The sequence below is a fragment of the Mustela nivalis genome, assembly GCF_964662115.1.
Source record: "Mustela nivalis genome assembly, chromosome: 17".
In the NCBI taxonomy this organism is placed as follows: Eukaryota; Metazoa; Chordata; class Mammalia; order Carnivora; family Mustelidae; genus Mustela; species Mustela nivalis.
In genome coordinates, this window is record NC_139036.1 from 37,522,503 (window position 1) to 37,538,396 (window position 15,894).

General features: G+C 56.2%; 1 protein-coding gene across 14 annotated transcripts in view; it reads right to left on the reverse strand.

Annotated features, from left to right (window-relative positions):
* Positions 1-14,638, reverse strand: part of ITGA3 (integrin subunit alpha 3) — a 31,531-nt gene extending 16,893 nt beyond the window's left edge. The window contains exons 1-6 of one of the 14 annotated variants that reach the window (XM_082704698.1): positions 14,539-14,634; positions 11,981-12,188; positions 4,015-4,142; positions 3,621-3,700; positions 1,652-1,901; positions 44-130 (exon numbers count right to left, since the gene is read on the reverse strand). In XM_082704698.1, coding sequence (XP_082560824.1) covers positions 44-130; positions 1,652-1,901; positions 3,621-3,700; positions 4,015-4,142; positions 11,981-12,186 — 751 coding nt within the window. In that variant the 5' untranslated portion in view covers positions 12,187-12,188; positions 14,539-14,634. Of the gene's footprint in view, positions 1-43; positions 131-1,651; positions 1,902-3,620; positions 3,701-4,014; positions 4,143-11,980; positions 12,460-12,495; positions 13,391-14,538 lie in introns of those variants that run through there. The other 13 variants (XM_082704703.1, XM_082704694.1, XM_082704695.1 and 10 more) reach the window with 13 other exon arrangements.
* Positions 14,639-15,894: the final 1,256 nt, after the last annotated feature.

The following is a 15,894-nucleotide window of genomic DNA, read 5'->3' on the forward strand; positions in this document are numbered from 1 at the left end:
CTCCTTCCTCCACCACCCCATGACCCACCACAGCTCAACTCACCAATATAGAGGTTTCCTTGGTCCTCTGGGTCCTTATAGCTATATTCGGATAAATCCCAGTCCTTCCGCTGAATCATGTAGCTATTTCCTTTCAGGAGGGGGAGGAAGGGGTTTAAATCAACACTCCCTTCAACCACCATGTCCAAGTCCTCCTGACACCCCCACACAATAAGGATATAATAACCCCTTTTATTTCTGAGCCCTCTGCCATTGGCAAATCACATCTGCTTTAATAATTCTGTAAAGTAGAACAATGATGCCCATTTTGCAGATAAGAAAAGCAAGGCTCAGGGATAGGGAGCAGGTGTTGAGCCAGGGCTGGAATCTGGTCATCCAGGCTCCTGGACACAAAATGACATTGCTCTTGCTCTAGACACTGAGACCAGACTCCACACCACTATCTCCTGGTTCTGCCCCAAACTCAGCTGTCCACCTGATCCTTGCTCCCTGGGGCTGCTGCTGGAGGGCACCTGCTGCCCTGCTGAGGTTCTAAAGGACTAGGGGTTGGTGGGGGAGGCAGGACCAGAGGACTGAGCAGAGCCCTCAGCCTCTGGTGTCTGCCCCTACGACTATGCCCTGGACTACCTCTTGGTCAAATGGAGGAGATTTGGGATTCCCTCTGCCTGTTGATTCTGCAGTTAACATAGATGCAGAAAGGAGAGAAGGCTCACTGGGACCACCACTATGTGGTGGAGAGAGGCAGAGATGGAGGAGCTGTGAGCCTCAGACACCCAAGTATCTGAGCGTGGCCATAGCATTTATAAGCACGGCTCTTGATCCAAAGAAAATACTCCCCGGGCCCCCCAAAGACTGCCCTCTATGTACGGATGAGAAAAAAAATTCCCCCAGCTCATCGAGAAGTGGAAAAGAGAAAGTAGAACAGCGTGTTGAGTGTGATCCTGTGTGTGTGTGTGTGTGTGTGTGTGTGTGTGTGTGTTTTAAAGATACCTATATATTCTAGGGGTGCCTGTGTGGCTCAGTGGGTTAAGCCTCTGCCTTCAGCTCAGGTCATGGTCTTAGGGTCCTGAGATCGAGTCCTGCCTTGGGCTCTCTGCTCAGCAGGGAGCCTGCTTCCCCCCCACTCTCTCTACCTGCCTCTCTGCCTACTTGTGATCTCTCTCTCTGTCAAATAAATAAATAAAATCTTAAACAAAATAAATGAAGATATCTATATATTCTAAAATAAGTCAGAGGCTCCGTGAGACACTCAGTAGTCTGTACGGGGAAACGGGGCGAGGGAGGTAGGTGGGAGAGAAGGGGCACTGTCTCTCTTTGTGTCACCAAATCCTACTGTCCCAGTTAGTAGCTGCACCAGGAGCATGTTTTATTGTCTTAATAAGGCTTTCAATGCTTTGAAGCAGAGTCAGACGGACCTGAATTCCAGTTCAGGTTTCGTAACTTACCATTGGCCCTGGGCAACTGACTTCACTTCTCTGAGGCTCAGTTTTCTGGAAAATGGGTCTAAGGACGCTTTGCTTTGCCTCATGAGGATAGTTTAAGGCTAATAAACATAATAAGTGCTTGAGGCGCGAGAGGGGCAAACAGGTCTCTTCTGCCCCCTGGGAGCGGGTGGTCTCCGCTCCTCCCGGCGTCCCCCCGCAGCACCTACCTTGCCAGTTGTAGGCCCCCGGAGCGCCAAAGTACACGGTGTTGTGGGTGAAGCCGCCGCTGGTTCCCAGCTGGCACATGCCTGTGGCCAGGTAGTCTGTGTTGCTGTTGCACATCTCGTTGTGGTACGTCTGCCAGTCGTCAGTGGGGTCCAGCTCGAGGTCGTTGCCCCGCACGTAGCACTTGCCCACCATGCGCCGCTGGTCCTCCGACCCTGACCACAGCACCTGGGTGTAGCGGTGGGCGCAGACCTGGGGACACACACAGCCTGAGCCCACAGCAGGGACCAAAGGCCGGCTGTCTCCTTGGCCCTGGGCACCGCTGGCTTGGCCGGGGAGGAGCTCGAAGAGGTCTCCCAGCTTTTCTGCCGTGCCACAGTGACACCTGGACCTGCATCTGCTTTCCAGGATTCAGAAATCTGCTCTGAAGGGTGGGAACACTTTTTGGGAAGGCCAGGAGGTCCTGGATTTGAGAGTGGCTTACAGATCTTGGCAAAAGGAAAAGGGGAAAGGATGAGGGGATGCGGGGCCCGGGCTCTCCGGTCTAAACAGAGCAGATGAAGGAACTTAACCTCTCTGCTGTGCCCTCTTAATGGGTGGGCCATTGTTAAAATAATCATAGCAATGACACCAGTTAATGATAGCAGCGAACGCCTACTGAGTGCTTCTTATACGGCAGACAGAAGTCTAAGCTCTTCACATACGAACTCCAGTCGGTCTCCCAACATACCCCTGCGGAGTAGGGACAATTTCCACCAACCCCACCATTTTAGATAAGAGGCACAGAGAACTAAGTCTCTAAGATCTCACATCTAGGGAGACGCAGAGACTCCTCAAACCAAGGTTGTCAGGCTCCCAAGTCTGAGCTCCTAAGCGCTAGGCTGCTCCTGCCTGTCTTATAGCTTCTCCCATATACTGGAGGGGCTCGACAAACAGTCGTGGGACACATCAATCAGAAAAGGGTGTTGATAAAACAGCCAGAGGCCAGGGGAAACCCGGAACTGGGTCTGCTTGCTTTCTGTGTCTGCTTCCAACCGTGAGCTCCCCCAGCAGCAGGCCGGAGTCACTGTCAAGCCGCTGGTGCTAGCCGAAGCGGGGCACACAGTAGGTGCTCACTGAACATCTGTGGAGTGGGTATGCTTGCAACTGAAGAAGGGCCCGAAATCTAGAACCACCCTCAACAGAGGCCTTCCATAACACAGTCCTAAAATAGCATTTCCTTGAACTGAGGCGAACCTGGGGCTTACAATGGTGGTGTTCAAAGGTAACAAACTATAACAGAGATGACTATGGGGGTGGCCATTGATTGGATGGGGACACACTCTCTGGAGTGATGTCAATATCTCTTTGATGGGTGTCGGTTTCACAGGTGTTTGGTTGGTCAGATCTCCTTAAAACTTAAAATCTGTATGTTTCACTGTCTGTAGATTTCACATCAATTTTTAAAAAATGAAAAAAAAAATTGCCTATCTGGGATTCAGAAATTGAGACCCCAGGGGCTGACACTGAAGAAGGCAGCCAGGAAGTGACAAGTGACAGCAGGGAGTGGCCCCCAAACCCCCAGGGGTGAGCTGGGGTCAGCAGGGCTGTGCCTCTTCCGCCCGCCAGCCTGTCAGGAAGGAGAGGGCCCAGGCCACACTGCCCCGGGCTCTCTCTGCCCTTTCCTCCTCACAGTTCCCTCAGCTCGTTCCCACGCAGGGTGAGCACCCCGGGAGAGGGTGGCGGTGGCGGGGGGGTAGGAAGCGGGTGATTCAGACAGGACTCAGGCCCTGCCAGGCCCTGCCAGGCCCTGGAAGCATGCCAGAAGTGCAGATGGAGGAGGCACTCAGGACCGTGGAGACATCCAGCCACAGAAATGGACATCTGCAAGGTCCCAGCTCCCTCACTGAAGACCCCTTTCCTGCCCTCCAGCTCCTGGGAGATGAAGGAGAGGACTGGCGTAGAGAGAGCTGACAGTGAAAGCCCACTTACCAAGACTCTGCCTGCAGGGCCCTGGCTGGCCACTGTCACCCCAAGCCACATGTCCTCAATAATGTGATGGTCAGGGTCACCTGTGGGCATGGGAAGGATCATGAGCCGGGGCGCCCGTCCTCCCGGTGCTCAGAGCCTCTAGAGGGTAGGGGTTGGTTTTCCTGGACCTCCGCTCCTGCAGGCCACCCTCCCTGTGCCCTTCTCCAGCCCGCCATTAATCTCAGCTCCACAGATGCCACGTGGTCCCACTTTCCTCTAGCACTCCCTCCTCCCAAAAGGGGAAGAAGGGAGTGGAAACCGCCCAGTTAAGCCGGATAGCTCCTCCAGGTCACCCTCCGTGCTACCCCCTCCCAGACGCCTGCCCCAGTGCTGACCCCCAGCGCCCTCCCCTCACTTTTCTCTGAGATGTCCATCCTCTCACAGTCGTCCTTGTCGGCAGTGAGTGGGCACAGGTACACGGCACCGGTCCGGTTGGTGTAGCCATCAGGCAGGGCGAGGTCCCGGGGAGCACCAGCCAGGAGCCTGGGTGGGGAGGATCCAATGAGGTTGGCGGGCCTGGGCTCAGACTCCCCAAAGCGTGCTTTGAACAACTTTCTGTTTAACATGTTTGCTGAGCACCTGCTGTGTACCAGTGCCAGGCAGTGTTCCGGGCTCTGGGGTCAGGAGATGAATGGATCCCAGCCCCGGTGCTCCAGGAGCGGCTAGCGCAGGAGAGGCAAGAAAACAGACATCTGCAGTCAGTGCCTCCAGAGAGGAAAGCAGGGCACAAACCAGTCCAGGGCAATGGCATGGGGAGCAGTGAGGGAGGCTCACAGACAGAGGAACGGGACTGAGTCTGAGGATGGCCAGGGCTCACCAGGAGAAAGGGAGGAAGGGCACAGTAGGCAAAGGTATGACCTGCATGAGGGCCAGGAAGCATGAAGAAGCAGTGTGACTCAGGATCCGCACAGCCCTAAGTGTGGTGGGAGCCAGGAACATGGTGGGGGGTCGGGAGGGCAGGGTGGGAAGGGCGTTTCAAGCAAGGCAGTGACATGATCAGATCTGGGTTTTGGAAGGGGTGCTTTGGCCTCTGCGGTAAAGGTAGACTGGAAGAGAGAATGACTGGGGGAATCCTGGCACCGGAAGTTTCAACTTCCGGTGGGGGTGGGAGCTGTGGGAGATGACACAGGAGGCATTGGTCCTTCCTCTCTAAATTATATGAGGACTCGGGCCCAGGGGCTAGCACTGAAAGGTGACACTGGATGCATGGAGTGTCCCTGAAAGCAGAGCCAGGTGAGCTGGGGTCAGCAAGGCCCCTAAGCAACCTGGGTGATGTCTATCCCTGCCCCCCGCCACACGGCACTACCACCCCCTAGAGACAGGCATACAAGCTATGAGGGGATGGGCACCTGACACTTTGTGGACAATGGAGCCGCAGGGCTGAGTTCTTGGCAGGTGGGCCTGAGAGTGGGGATTGCCTCCAGCATGCCCAGAACCCATCTTTGGGGACAGCGACCGCAAGTTCCTAGAAGGGTGCCTAGGGCCCTGGTCACACATCCCACTGCAGACAGGTGGCTAGAGAACAGGAAGGCAGAGCAGCCTGGGAGCAATATCTCAGAAGATGGTCTTTGGCCCACCAGCATCAGAAATCCCTGGCCAGGGGCTCCTGGGTGGCTCAGCTGGTTAGATGTCTGCCTTCAGCTCAGGTCATGATCCCAGGGTCCTGGGATCGAGCCCCACATCGGGCCCCCTGCTCCACAGGAGGCCTGCTTCTCCCTCTCCCACTCCCCCTGCTTGTGTTCCCTCTCTTGCTGTCTCTCCCTCTCTCTCTCAGTCAAATAAATAAATCAAATCTTAAAAAAAAAAAAAGAAAGAAAAGAAATCCCTGGCCGATTTGTTAAAAACTGGCAAACTCCTCAGCCTACAGCAGACCATCAGAATTGAACCTGGAGGCGGAACCCCAGAACCAGCCTATTTAACAAATACTGTGCACCTCAGGTCAAGACTCCCTGATCATCACCTCCCTGTCTGTAGCCTGTGGACATTCTGCCTGGATGGTCTCCCGGATCCTGATGGACACAGCCTTCTGGGTAGCAGGCACCTCCTAGATACCCCTCCGTCTGGCCCCAGCACCATCATCATCCCCAGGTTCCCAACTCAGAACTGGGCTCCGGGCTACCTGCCAGAGTCTGGAGGAGCACAGCAACATCCCCGCCCACAGCTCCTGCCTGGGACCCATGAGTGAGGGCAGCGAGAGAGTGGGCAGGGCTGGGCCTGGGCATGCTGGGACCTGGGGTGCCTCCGCCCACTGGCTGTCAGGAATGCACTGCCTGAGGGTGCTGGGAAGGGGGTGGGACCTCTGCCTGCGCCTCACTTCTCCACTCCAACCTCAGCTGGGAAGTGTCCCTGGGGGCAGGGGTGCAGCTTCTCCAAGCAGAGCAGCGCTAGGAGGGGCGGGCAGGAGGGCTGGCAGGGCGCCAGGGTGGCAGCCTGGGCCCGGTTAGTCACCCTCTGTCTGGCCTGGAGAGGGTGCCTGGTGAGTCCACTGCCTGACCACCCAGGTCCCCCCGCCCCCTAGTGACTGCCAGGTGAGAGAGGGAGGCAGAAGCCCTAGGGAAAGGAAATGTCTCCGCTTGTGGGAAAAGAACCGAAGGACCTGGTTCTTCCTCAGGAGGGATGTTTCTTTTCCCTCTCTGAGCTGTGAGTGCTTCATCGGTGAAATGGGGACCACAGCTGTCCCACCAACTTCCAGGGTTGTTGAGGGGAACAAATGGGTCCATGTTTCAGAAGGGCATTTGGACTATGACGTCATGGCCAATGTGAGCACTTAGTCCGGCATCAGGGACTAGACTTCCGTCCCCCGCAGGTGTTCCTCCAAGCAAGCAGGAGTGGTTAGGGAGTCTGGAACAGAGGGCAAAGAGCAGACTGGCTATTTAGAGGGAGCGGAGGATGGGACCTAGGAGTCCTCCCATGATGGCAGAATCACTGGGCGGGCAGCGGGGGGGGGGGGCACTGGCTACGATGAACTTGAAGGGGCAGGTCCAGGCCTCAGGAGGCGAGGTGTGCCTCGGGAGCCCAGGCTGCATTCCGAGGTGGGACACACAGTGGAAGTGTTGCTGTCCCCCAGCTGCAGGCTGGGTGGCAGGGGGGACCAAGCTGTGGGGACATGGGGTGGCCGGGGAGCAGGGTAACCATGACTTCCCAGCTCTGTTCATCTCAGAGGTAGTGGACTGAGGGACCCTTCCTCTTAGCCTCCTGGGGTACCGTGCAGGGAAAGCCAGCCATGAGTAGCATTTGGGACTGAAATCAATCCGTTTGCCGTCCATACTCACTCAGGCTGTCACCCTGCCCCAGCCTTGTGCCCACTGATGGGCGGTGGGGCAGGGCGGGTGCCCTAAATTCCAGCCCCACATCCCAGGCCCCTCCCTTCCCAGAGATTCCATGGGGAGCCCCCCTCTAACCCCCCTGGGGTATTTTTAGCTCCTACTTGGCCTGCTCAGAGGCCCTTTAAGGCCCTCTGGCTCCCAGCCCAGGATCTAATGGGTCCCCAGCCAGGGGACTGGGAGTTGGATGGGGGAAGGCCTGTGCAGAGGGTCAGGTCCAGATCCCTCAAGCCACAGCCAGGTGTGGGAGAGGTCTTCCTGGTACAGAAATGAAATGGAAAATAGAATGCAAATGCACCCCTCTACTGCCTGCTTTTGGGGCTGCTCCAGAGCAGTGGGTCCAAACGCTGACCCCTCCCAGATCACCAGTGAGTCCAACTCCAGGCAGCTGTCAGAAGGGAGGCCAGCAGGATGCTCTGCCCAGCTCTTAGAGCACAGAAGAAAGGAGATCTGACTTCCCCTCTCCTGGAGCCGGGCTGGGCCCCTCCGGGACTAGGGGGATGGATGAAATGACCTCTCAAGGGCTTTCTGACAGCTCCTCAGCCTCGTCTTTGGCTCCAGCCAGACAGCCACTCCTGGCCTCTGGGGAGCCCTTGAACTCCAAGTTCCATAAAAGCACTTCCTCACCCCCATTCCATCATTCTTCCTGGGGTGGGGGTAGTGGGGGAGGGTTCAAAGCTAATGCAACGGCCAAGCTGAAAACGGCAGAAGCGGAGGAGGCTGGGGAATGAGGCCCAGGAGCATTCAAAGCACCAGGCTTCTCACCCCGAAGAGAAGGCTCCCTGGGGGGCACTGGGGTGGGGTGATGCTCAGAGAATCGGCCAGTAAGATTCAGGGAGGCACCTCGGAAGCTTCCGGTTAACCTGGAGGGTACAGGGGCCAGCAGAGAGACCGCAGGCCCCAGCACCGCACTCCTCAGGGTTCCCTGCCCCCTTGGCCTGGAGGCGGGTGGGTGGCACCGAGCGCCGCTTCAGCGCTGAGACCGGGGTGCAGGTGCAGGCCGCCCTCGGATGCTGGGTCCCAGCTCTGTGCCCAAAGTGCCGCCCGAAATAGCCATCTCCCTAGAGGCTGCTCCTGTGGCAGCCGAACAACAGCCCTCTCCGTCCTCCCCTACGTCGCCTTGACGCTGCCCACCCAGCCCCCTCTCCCTCCTGGTGACTCAGCCCTAGAACCAGAGCAACAGGCCGGAGGAAGTGAGAGAATGAGAGAGGACGGGAGAAAGAGACCTTGGCCCCAAACAAAGCTGTTTGTCTCATTTCTTCTCCCTCTTGCTGGCTCCTTAGTATCTTTTCCCCTTTTGATCCTCTGCGGTGTGGGGAGAGGGGGGTTCCCCCTGTTCTCTATTCTCCATCTCTCCTGCTGCAACAGACATCTTCCTCCGTAGCTTAGCTCGGGGCAACCCCCTTTCATTTCTTTCTCTAAAAAGTCAGGCTTCCCCTTCCTCCTGCCCTCGTCCTGGGTGGGTCGCTGGAGAAAGCCCAAGGAACAGGGCGCTCCACAGTGCAGGTCTGCCTGCAGCCACAACTGTTCTGCCCATCTCCTCCAGCACGAGTCTTGGAGGCTGCCAGGTGCCTGCCCTGCCCAGGGAAACATGTTTTAGGAGAGCATGGCAGGTAAGCCTGGCTCCTGCCTACCTCAGATATGACCTCATCAGACAGAGGCACAGCCACGCCCGCCCCAGGCTCCGTAGACACCCTCAAGTTCATGCAAGCGCAAAGGGGAGAGAGAGCTCCAGAGGTATCTTTGTGGTCTACAAGGTCAGGCCAGACCAGGACAACTGGATTCCCAGGAGGGAACCACAGAGTAGGTGCAGGGGGCCGGGGGCAGAGACCAGCTCCCAGAGGAATGGTCCCTCTGCTTCCCCAGGGCTCGTCACACATTCCATCCAGAAGCCTGAAGCACCTTGGTCCTTGGCCCTCTTCCTCACCCGCACTTCCCGAGACAGGGAAGCCAGGGCCTGGGGGTAGGGGTGAACTCCGATGTGGGAGTTCCCTAACTCGGGTCCAGAAATAAAGACGATGGGAATGAGATAAAGACCTGGAGTTTTAGCCATTTCTGAAATAAGGCCTTCTTTGAAAACAGGATGAGAACTGTGCTCTTCCCTTCCCCTTACCCCCGAAGGACGCACAGATGCAGGATTTTCCGTGTATTTGCAAGAACCCCCCCCCCCCCCCCGCAAACCTTCAATGAACTGAGGCTAAGAGTTTGTTCAGGACCAGGAGACCTCCCCCACTTTTCCAAAAGGGCTTGTAGGCTAACAGAATATAATACCTGACTGGTTGGTTCCCCGAAGCTGTGCGCTCAGACAGCTGTTGACATCTGGCTACACAGCTGGCTGCAGCTTAGCCCAGCTGGCCCAGCTGGCCCTCCCAAAGGGCCAAGGGGCAGAATTCAGCGAAAGGAGGAGATGAGCCAAGATAGAGAACCACAGGGAGAGACATGCTACCCAAGAGAATGCCCCAGAACTTGCTCTAGAATTACCTGCCTCTCCACAGTTCATTAGTTTTAGAACCTTCTGGGTTTTCAGCAAGCCTAATGTGATCTCTAGCTGCCCAGGAAGAACAGTAAAGCCCCTCCGCTCAGCCATCTAGGGTGAGACCCATGGGTACAAGGGCCTGGCTTTGGCATGAGAGCCCTGAGCTGCTCCCCGGAGACACAGGCACATACAAAGTGATGTACAGACACTGTCTCACTACAGTCCCACTGGCACCTCATGAAGAAGGCATGCTGTCCTTCCCTCACCCTTGACAGGTGGGGACATTAAGATTCAGGTAGTAGTGACAGATCCAAGACTGGAAACTGGCAGGGGGACTTAGGGGCCTCTTCTCCTTCCCCAGCATCTGCTTTCTTCTTAATAGGCCAACAGAGGCAGGAAGGAGGACATAGATCCAGGTCCAACCTCTCTTTGGAGAAAATTGGCCCCAAGAAGGGAAATATCTTGCTCAAGGTCACACAGCGGGTAGGGGGTTGGATGTGGGGTTTACAGAGGCCATTATCTACTCCAGATTTTCATTATTCACTCTCGTTTTCCCGATAGCCACTTTCAGGGTCTCCTTCTTTTTCCACTGTGTTGTCTTATATCATGCAGATTCAGTATTGAAGTCTAAAAAAATCTGGGGCGCCTGGGTGGCTCAGTCAGTTAAGCAGCTGCCTTCAGCTCAGGTCATGATCTCAAGGCCCTTGCATCCAGTCCTGCATCCGGCTCCCTGTTCGGTGGGGAGCCTGCTTCTCCCCTATGCCCCTATCCCTGCTCGTGCACACTTGTTCTCTCTCTCAAATAAATAAATAAAATCTTTTAAAAAAATAAAAGGAATTCTGGAGCGCCTGGGTGGCTCAGTGGGTTAAAGCCTCTGCCTTCCGCTCAGGTCATGATTCCAGGGTCCTGGGATCAAGCCCCACATAGGGCTCTCTGCTCCGCGGGGAGCCTGCTTTCTCCTCTCTCTCTGCCTACTTGTGATCTCTATCTGTGAAATAAATAAATAAAATCTTTAAAAAAAAAACATAAATAAAAAAATAAAAGGAATTCTAAAAATTATTTTTCTGGGCTGGGGCAGAAAGAGTTCCAATACAGAAACTTGGGCTGATAGCCACTTTCAGGGTCTCCAAAAGATAAAGGGCTGGTCAAGGGCAGCCCACAGTTGCTGGTGCTGTGCTGGTAAGGGTGTGGTGGCCTTAGCCTCTGCAAAAGCGAGATGGAGGCCAGGTAGACTGGGCCAGGGCTGGGCCAGCAGGGCAGAGGCCAAGACTGAGGCAGAGTTTGGACTTTGGATATTCCAAGCTTCCTCAAGTTTTTGTAGGCCCCAGCCAGAGCTGGGAAAGCTTTCAATACACCTTGTAGGAAACCCCGTCCTCTTGCTCGTGGAGCTAGACACCAGGTTGGGGTAGATGTCTGATAGGTTCCCCAGCCCAAAGAGGTAGGTGGGACCTGCCACACCTGTCCCAACTCCTTCCCTTCTGCCGTGGCCTCCCCTCTCCCAGCTGCCTTTTTTTCCCCAGCTGCCAACCTCAGCACCTGAGCCCAGGGCAGAGAAACTTCTAAAACCTAGACTTGCCCCTCTAGGCAGGAGTGTGGCAGTGGCCGTGGTGGGGGTTGGGGGGGGGTAATAGGAAACACGAGCAGCTGGATGCAATCTCCTTCGCTCCTCTCCCCTACGGGTAGCTGTTCCCCCTCCTTCTCCTTACAGCTGTCCGGGAAGGCGAACAGAAGAGAAAAACACCATTTCCCTCTTCAAACCAAAACAAACACACTCAGGGTTGAAGATTCAACATGAATCTGTGGAATGCAGGGAAGACGTCTGGTGGGAGGGCGCCCTTGTGGGGGTTGGGGTGGGGGACAGGAGTGCAAGCAGGAGTTGGGACAGCTCCTTCTGCCTCCCCATCTTCAAGGGGTCAGAGGAAGCTCCTGGACAGTTCCAAAGGCCCAGACTCGCCCATCACCTCACCCTGCACCCGCCAAGCATCAAGCTCCCAGTGGCTGCAAGGCCCTCCAGTCTGGATCTGCAGAGGGTGTGGCTGGCAAGGCCCTGGCGCTTAAACATACCGGGCCACAGTTTCTTCCCAGTTAAGGGGAAGAGGGATCCACTGGGTGTTTACCTTGCAGTTTTCCCCAGGTCCCAGCCCTGGAGAGAAGTATTCCTACATTAGGTACGTGGTCGAAGGCGTGGGAGGAGGCTCAGGAAACGGGGATCCCACTTCTACTTTCAAGACAGCTTTATAGGGCTGAGGGGCTGCGTTTAGACAGGTTCTGGCTGGGTCAGCACTTGCCAGGGATTGCGGACCCCATCCCACACCCAATCCCTCCGCTTCCCGCCAGACCTGGGCAGGGAAGGCCTGCCCAGGTTTCCCCCCACCCCGTTTAATACCGGTTCACTAGAGCCCGCGCCTCGCGGGCCTGGAAGCCGGGCTGCGACTCGGCTCTGGATCCACCCGCACCCCTGCACACACACTCTGTCCCCCCCGCCCAACGCCCCTCCCCACCCCCAGCCAACCTCAACTTACAGGTAGCGCTGCTGCCGCTCCGTCTGCCGGTGGAGGGCGACCGAGTAGCCGAAGAGGCTGCCCGGGTTCTTGGCCTCCTTCACCACCAGGAATCGGGTGTCCAGGTTGAAGGCGGAGGCGACGCGGCCGCCGGCTGCCACCATCAAGGCGAGCGCACAGAGCATCCGGCGTGGGACGCAGGCGGAGCGGCGGGGGCCGGGGCCCATGGCTGCGGGGGCGGGGGCCGGGGCGAGAGCGCGTGAGGGCGTGCAGCTGGGAGTGAGGACCTGTTCACCTGCTCCCCGCGCCACCGGAGAGCACTCGGGCGGGCTGCGTCGCTGAGCCCCGCAGCGCTGAGAAGTTTCTGGCCCCCAGCCCCGGTCAGTTTCACGTCCGCTCAGGGTCTGCGCTCTCAGACTCCTCTTCGAGGTTCGCGGGTCTACTCTCCCGCCTGCCCGGCCCGCGGGTCACCGCCCCCCCCCCCGCCCCCGGCACCCTGCCCCCAGCTCGTCCCGGCCGCGCCCCCTTGGCCGCACCGTAGCCTTCGATCCTGGCTCGGCGGCGGATCTGGGAACGCAGACCGGTTGACCGCACGAGAGACGGGAGGGAGCGGTCCCCTGCGCGCGCGCCCCGCCTCCCCACGCCCAAGCCCGCACCTCCCCACCTTGCGCGCCCAGCCCGGGCTCCGCTTTCCTTCCGGGGAAAGAGAAAAGGTCCCGGCTCCGCTACCGCCTCTTAAAGGGGCAGCACCGCCCCTCCCTCCTCATCCTCCCTAACCAGGCTCCGCCCTCTCCCCCAAACACCTGTCGGGAGCCCCCAAAGGCTTGGATTTCCCCTCTCCGCCCCTTGCTTCTCCCAGGGAGCGTCACCTCCCGAGCAAGATGGATTGGACGGGCGGGGCCGGGGGGTGGGATTTGTCCGGCTGCTTTGCTCCGGCGGCTACCGCTGCTGGAAAGGCCTTTCCTGGCGCGGCCACCTCTGCGGGCCCGCTGGAGAGCCCCGGCGTTGGCGCATCTGGGAGGCGACATTCGCGCGCCTCTGGGTGGAATGCCGGCTTCGCCTCCGCAGCGCTGTGAGTCCCTGAGAGGTTGTTGGAGGTCTCTGGGTGTTCTTCCTCGCACCCAGTCCCTTCGCTGTCCTTGTCGAGATGTGTTTCTCTTGCCCGCCCGCCCCCGCCCACCCTGATCCGGGCTGGATACGGTCCCTCCGCAAAGCCAGACGGATATTCAGCAGTCGTACTAACCGAGCATTGCTAATTGTGATGAGCCGCAAGACAGCGCTTCCCCACAAAGGGCTCCGCCTTCTGGTATCCCTTATAAACCATTCGGGGTGGAAATGGGTCCCTTCTGCTTAGAATGCACTGTGTGGCCCGGGCGCGGGGCCTAGACTCTAACCATGTCTCGTCCACTCCAGCCTTCAGGGCCCAGCCCAGCAGAGGTCTCCTCCTCCTACCCAGGCTCAGCCTGAGTGTTGGAGACTGGGCAGAACGCCAGCCTCCCTAGGTGTGTAGTGGGTGGCCCCAGGTGGAGGTAGGTGGGCGGAGCGCAAAGCGCTAGTCATCCTCCGAAGAAACTAACTGAAAGGGAACTTCAAGAGGAAACTATGTACTTTCTTGAATCGAACTCAGATTTCTCATACCGCAGCACAGAGACTCACTTCCCCTGCACATTCTTTTCTGCAGGCTGAAGGAACTTTGTTTGGCCCAGAAGTTCAGCCTTCAGCCCTCACTCTCTTGCAATTTGATTTAGAGTCCCTGTCTCTGAGAGTTTATAATAATAAAAAGGAAACTATTGTGTAGAAAGTGCTCAGAAAAAAAAAAAAAAAAGTGCTCACTCAGCAGGAACTATGTTAAGTGCCTTACAGAGATTATTAGATTCAATCTTCACAACAATCTTTGAGGGTTATCTGCTTTATGATGAGAAACCTGAGGTTCAGAGAGGTTAAGCAACTTGGTGAAGACCACACAGCTTGGATTTTAGTTCTGTATTATCTGACCTTGGAGTCCTTCTTGTCCCCGTATGCTAATCATTATCATTGGTATGATACTCAGGGCAGGTCTAGGTTTGGGGGAACCTGAAGCTTGTACCATTTGGCACCTCCCTAAGGAAGGGAAGAAGAACTCAGAGTACAAAATTATGTTAACAGCCTGGACAGGAACTTGAACGTTATAGTTTATGAATCATTTCACGTGCAGACTCCTATATCATCCTCCTATCCTCCCTGTGAGGTCAGGATTATCATTCTCATTTAACTTAGGAGGAAACTTAAGGTTTCCAAAGTCCAAGTTCAGATGGCTCACAGGGGTGAGGGTGTGGGAGGGGGCAGAACTAGGACTGGAAGCTACTCACCACAGCTGTATCTGTAAGAGACAAGTCCCGACAGATGTTGGTCACACAACCAGATGCATTGGAGCAAAAGCAACTACAACAACAGTGTTCTCTAAGGTTCCCAAGCTGTGACTCCCCAGAGTCACCCAGCCTCTCCCCATGGTCTGCCTTGTGGCCCATGGCCTGCAGGGGTTAGGAGACATCTGGGCATAAGGAACAGAAAGCTGATCTGGGTGGAGGTTGACCAGTTACCTTGTTCTCCTTTGAGCTGGCTGCTGGTCACAGCTGTCTTATTCCTGGAAAAGAGAAGATGTTTGGGGCCGGGAGGGCAGGGGCCAGGGCAGACGCTCTGTGTGGGCAAGGAGTCCCACCTGAAACAGCTTTGAGAATCCTGTGATGACAGATGGGCTCTATGCCAGGCGTTATCTCTTTGGCCATCCCAAACAGGAATGACCAGTATGTCCGATCCCAGGGCTGGGAGCAGGAAAGGGATGAGGGATGGTTTTTCCATTCCAGGGGAGTATCCTGAGGGAATGTGGGAGTGGGAGCAGGACTGCCTGGGAGCGGGAGAGGGCTCAAGCGAAGGAATGTGGGGGAGCGTCAGAGAGATCTGGGGGAGACAGAGTGGGGATGGAGGGAGATGTGGACACTGAAAGGGTCTCTGAGCTGGAGAGAGGCAGAAAGAGAAGCCTCAAGTTCATGACGATGGTCTGAAGTCCCCTGGTTCCAGTGACATACCATCCATAGCCTGATCTCAAACCTGAGTTGAATTTGTCTTGGCAACTCTTCTCCGTGGAAAAGGGCCCACCTAGAAAGGTAGACAGAGAGAAACAAGGGCACATCAATAACACACGTGAGAAGGAATCAGAGTCCTTTTTTTGATGTTTAACTGCTGATGCTTATAAGCCACACCCCTCCCCCTGTGCCTTACACCTGGACAAACTGATAACGAACTCCCTGGTGGGGGGAGCATGTTCCCATCTTTGGTGGCCACCAGAGATTCAAACCCCTTTCCCGCACAAATGCTCATCTTGATCTCAGTCCTTAACCGCAATAAGGCTTTCTCCTCTCCTTGCTCTCTCAAGCCATTCCAGATCTTGCTCAACAGGCCAGCCCTGCTCTCCCCCAGAGACCTCGATTATGTAAATAATAAACTCTTTAATACCCTCTTGGCCTGTGTGTGACGTCATCAGTCTTGACATCAAGCAAAACCTTGGGTGGGGTCTGTCTGCTTCTGCCAGGGACGATGAAAACAGGTCAACTATGGGTTCTGCTGTGGAGGAAGGGAGGCTTCTTGGAGGAGGAGTATCTGGACAAGGGAGAAGGGAAGGACTAGTAGGACAGAGCCTTGGGAGAGAAGAAAAGAAGAAGAGTTATAGGGGTCTGGATTAGGGTGAAGTTTTCTGAGTCACAATGATGACAACGTTGAGATTCTTTTTTTTTTTTAATATTTTATTCATTTATTTGAAAGAGGGAGAAAGAGCACGAGAGGGGAGAAGGTCAGAGGGAGAAGCAGACTCCTCATGGAGCTGGGAGCCCAATGCGGGACTTGATCCTGGGACTCCAGGATCATGACCTGAGCCGAACGCAGTCGCTTAACCAACTGAG